The 2,775-nt window shown below is 56.1% G+C and overlaps 1 gene segment (V, D, J or C); it reads left to right on the forward strand.

Moving 5' to 3' along the window:
- The first annotated feature begins 1,893 nt into the window (after nt 1-1,893).
- On the forward strand, nt 1,894-2,435 carry LOC117978862 (immunoglobulin heavy variable 2-26-like). The segment is given in 2 exon segments: nt 1,894-1,939; nt 2,026-2,435. Coding segments are annotated over 2 exon segments (456 nt in total).
- The last annotated feature ends 340 nt before the right edge of the window (nt 2,436-2,775 follow it).

The following is a 2,775-nucleotide window of genomic DNA, read 5'->3' on the forward strand; positions in this document are numbered from 1 at the left end:
GTCCACGGGCCCCTCGAGCCTCCATCCAAGTTCCCATCACGCACCCGCCCCACAAATCCTGCCCAAGGTGAGGGCTGGTCCGGGGTCCTCTGGCTGCCGCATCAGCTAGTGCAGGAGGGAGGAGAAGCCTCCAAGGGGGCCACGCGGGCTCAAGGATGCAACTCGGCCAGGAGTGAACTGGGGCCCCAAGGGAGGTGTCCAGGCCGCTCCTCGAGCCCAGCCGGGGTCCCGGACCCCCTTACCTCCATCGTCCGTATTTCCTGCTGGGTGAGGTCGTTGGACACAGCGCACTGGGTGCGCAGCCCGAGTAGGCTGCCGATGGAGATGCCTATGAACTTCTGGAGCTGCCCGCACTGCTGCAGCACCCGGCTAGCGGCGGCCCCTGCGCCTCCCTCTGCGCCACTGCATCACCCCCGCCACCGCCCTCCTTCTTCTCTCCCATCGCAGCCGGGCGCAGCGCCACTCTATGCAGGCTGCAGCGGTCAAGGCGGGGAGCTAGGGGCGCGGGCGTCTAGGCAAGGAACCCCTGAGCCGGGAGAGCTGGACGAGGAGCGCCCCTCGGCACTGCCCGAGCCAGGACGTCGGTAGAGCTGGCAGCCTAGTTGGTGGATCCCGCAGTCAGAGCCGCGGCGGCGGGGGCAAAAAGTGGCATGGGGGAGCGGGTGCAAAAAGCCACAAAGGCAAAAAGCTGCGGCGGCGGGTGTAGAAAGCCGAGGCGGCGGAGGCAAAAAGCCGCGGTGGGAACAACCTGTGGCGGCGGGGGCAAAAAGCTGTGGCGGCGGGGGCCAAAAGCCACAAAAAGCCGCTGTGGCAGGGCAAAAAGTCGTGGCGGCGGGGGCAAAAAGCCGCAAAAAGCTGTGGCTTCGGGGGCAAAAAGCCGTGCCGGCGGGAGCAAAAAGCAACGGGGGCGGGGGCAGAAAGCCGCGGCGACGAGGCCGAAAGCCGCGGCGGCGGGGGCAAAGAGCCGCGGCGACGGGGTCAAAAAGCCGCGGCAGAGAAAGCCGCGGCGGCGGGGGCAAAAAGCCGCAGCGGCAAAAAGCTGCGTGGCGGGGGGCATAAAGCTGCGGCGGGAGAAACCTGCGGCGGCAGCAAAAACCTGCGGCGGCGGCCAAAAGCCGCAAAAAGCCGCGGCGGCGGGATCAAAAAGCCAGCTGCTCCCCTGGGATTCCTCCAATTACCCTGTTTAAAGCCTCTGCTCACTCATGCGCTGGAAGAGGGATGTCAGAGATGCAGTCTACTCTTCCTAAAGGGCTGACAGGGCATAAAGACAAGATTGATTATCCATGGAACATTCCTACAGGAATGCACCTATGTGCAGACACACTAATAAGCAGTGTGTCTTGCAGTGTGTAAATGGCTGAGATGCTATTTACACTTTTTTACACAATACATTTTTAAATGTTTTGTTGATGTATTCTCTATCATTTAAAAAAAATCATCACTTTCCCCCTAAACAAAGAGGATTTTTATCAGAAACTTATGGGAAGCCCCTTGCTCTACCAGATTCCCACCCTCATTTCTCCTGAAGGAAGAAAGAAAACCATCTCTATTGATTTCTCTTCTCATCCTCTAGGACTAAAACCAGAAAGCTGCATGCTGCCTGGGTGAGACTTAGAGAAGACCCTGTCGGTAGGAGCAGGAATCTCAGAGCCTTGGCTGAGAGGCATGGTCCTGAAATGAGATGGAGTCCCCCATGGAGAGCACACGTGGAAGTCCACACCTGAGGGCTCACTGCTCCTCACCACAGATGCACTCCCCTACTGAGTCCTGAGACCTGAGTGCACCCCATAGAGTAGGACTCAGATGAGGGGATGCAAATCTCCACCAGCTCCACCCTCCTCTGGGTTCAAAAGCCGAGAATGGGGCCTCACTCAGTGACTCCTGTGCCCCACTATGGACACGTTTTGCTCCACACTCCTGCTGCTGACCACCCCTTCTTGTGAGTGTTGTGGTCAGGGACTTCCTCAGAAGTGAAACATCAGTTCTCTCCTTTGTGGGTTTCATCTTCTTATGTCTTCTCCACAGGGGTCTTGTCCCAGGTCACCTTGAAGGAGTCTGGTCCTGCGCTGGTGAAACCCACAGAGACCCTCACGCTGACCTGCACTCTCTCTGGGTTCTCACTCAGCACTTCTGGAATGGGTATGAGCTGGATCCGTCAGCCCCCAGGGAAGGCCCTGGAGTGGCTTGCTCACATTTTTTCGAATGACAAAAAATCTTACAGCACGTCTCTGAAGAACAGGCTCATCATCTCCAAGGACACCTCCAAAAGCCAGGTGGTCCTTACCATGACCAACATGGACCCTGTGGACACAGCCACGTATTACTGTGCATGGAGAGCACAGAGACACAGCCCAGGATGCCTCCTGTACAAGAACCCAGGCTGCGTCTCAGTGGTGCTCCCTCCCTACCTCTGCAGAACAGGAAAGTGTGACTGAGATGCCATTTCCTGCCAGGGCTTGTGTTTCCTATACCAACCAGACTCAGAGCCCTGTCTGTTTTCCTATTCTGTATTATTAAATGGCATGCTCCCTGTTAGTGATCCATGTAAGCAGAGGCTGTATCCTGTTTGACAAAGATTGAGCATCTAAGGGTCCCATTACCTCGGCCACATGCATCACTGATATGTGGCCACTTATTTCTTGAGCTCATATCCTTCCAAGGAGCTGAATACAAATATCTATAATATATGACATTCTTAAACTGCAGGAAATAATGTTGGAGAAGAATGTGGAGATAAAAGAGCAGGATGATTAATTAAAATCCAGATACCATCTT

Source organism: Pan paniscus, chromosome 12 (genome assembly GCF_029289425.2).
Source record: "Pan paniscus chromosome 12, NHGRI_mPanPan1-v2.0_pri, whole genome shotgun sequence".
Lineage (NCBI taxonomy): Eukaryota > Metazoa > Chordata > Mammalia > Primates > Hominidae > Pan > Pan paniscus.